Source organism: Formica exsecta, unplaced genomic scaffold (genome assembly GCF_003651465.1).
Source record: "Formica exsecta isolate Colony F162 unplaced genomic scaffold, ASM365146v1 scaffold803, whole genome shotgun sequence".
In the NCBI taxonomy this organism is placed as follows: Eukaryota; Metazoa; Arthropoda; class Insecta; order Hymenoptera; family Formicidae; genus Formica; species Formica exsecta.
Genome location: NW_021853574.1, coordinates 1 through 1,564, shown reverse-complemented (window position 1 = coordinate 1,564; position 1,564 = coordinate 1). Strand labels below are relative to the sequence as shown.

At 41.4% G+C, this 1,564-nt stretch overlaps 1 protein-coding gene across 1 annotated transcript; it reads right to left on the bottom strand.

Annotated features, from left to right (window-relative positions):
* Positions 1–687: 687 nt before the first annotated feature.
* LOC115244313 lies at positions 688–1,470 on the bottom strand. The gene has a single exon (XM_029821875.1). It carries the CDS (start codon positions 1,468–1,470, stop codon positions 688–690), a length of 783 nt encoding a protein of 260 aa, XP_029677735.1.
* Between the last annotated feature and the right edge of the window lie 94 nt (positions 1,471–1,564).

The window sequence follows — 1,564 nt, the reverse complement described above, 5'->3', positions numbered from 1 at the left end:
ACCTTTCTGTACTTAGAGTAATCATCCTTGAAGAGAAGAAAATACCTTGAATTTCTAATCGATGTTTCCTCCATGGGGCCACACAGATCTGCATGGATCAACTCCCCTACTTCTGTTGCCCTGCTTTTGCTCGTTGAGATTTTCAGTCTATGCATTTTTCCTGTTACGCATGCTTTACATGAGAATTTGCTTACTTGTTCTGTTGCTTTTATTCCTTCGTGACTGAGCACTTGTTTGACATCTTTAATGTTTAAATGTGCTAGTCGTTCGTGCCATTCTTGCAGGGAGGTTGTTTCCTTTGCCTTTTTCTATCATAAGGGCCTCTTCCGTCAGTACTCTCTGTATTTTCTTTTTTGTAGAGATTGCTTTCCTTCTCTCCGACCATAATCGTACGTTCGCCGGATTGTATTGCACAGTGTTTCTTATTTCCTGTGACTGTGTATCCTCGATTTGTTATTGCTCCATATGATACGAGGTCGTACTTGACCTTTGGAATAAAGTGTACGTTAGACAAGTGTTTATTTTCTTCCCAGCTCTTACCTGTGTTGACGCGTATTGGAATTTCGCCAACTCCGTACGAAAGAAGGTGATTGCCATCTCCTGTCTTGAATTTCTTCGGTTTTTCAAACTCTACGTAATTTACCAGCCATGTCCTGTTCGAGGTCATGTGGGCCGATGCTCCTGAGTCTAAATACCACTTTTCTTCATCAGTTTCCTCGTTATTTCTTCTTCTCCTATTAGAGCCTCGCTTTCTTCTTCTGCCTTTCCATTTCTTTGACTCTTGCTTTTCCAGTGCCCTTTCTTTCCGCATTTAAAGTATTCTCCGGTCCTGTGTTTTGGCTTAATTTGCTCATTAACCTTGCTTCTTTGACCTCTTCGTGCTTTCACTGTTAGAGCGCTATCGGTAGTTTTATCCTGTATGTTTGTCCTGGCTTCCTCTATCATTAATCTTGACGTCAAATTTGCCAGCGTTCTTTGTTCTTCATTTAAAGATTCCCATGCGCATGCAAAATGATTCAGGCTTGAAGGCAGTGTCAGCAAGATTTTTGTTATTATCATGCTTTCCGTCACCGGTTCTCCCAGTGCCTTTAATCTGTGGCTAATATCTTCTATTTTTGCTATGTAGGACAAAATATCATCCTGCGGATCCTTTGTTAACGCAAACCATTTCGCCTGCAGCATGTGCTTGCTAGTAGCGTTTTTGCCTTCATATACAGACACGAGTTTGTCCCACATCTCTTTGGCATTTTCACAATTTGCTAAGTGTAACATTGATTGCTCACTTACGTTCAATATTAAGAGTTTCTGAGCTGTGCTATCCGTTTTTACCCATGCTTTTAGCTTCTTTTGGTATTCTGTTACCTCTGCTTGATTTTCTCCTCTGGGCCTCTCCGGTTTGTTCGCGTGGCCTTGCACCACGTCCCATGCTTCTCCAGAAGCCAGAAGAATTTTCATTTGGAATTTCCACATGTTCCAATCTTGTTCTCCTTTTAACTTATTTATTCTTTCGTTCTGTTTCCTTTTTGTGTCCTTGAGGTATTTCTCGCACTGTTTGCACGTGGCC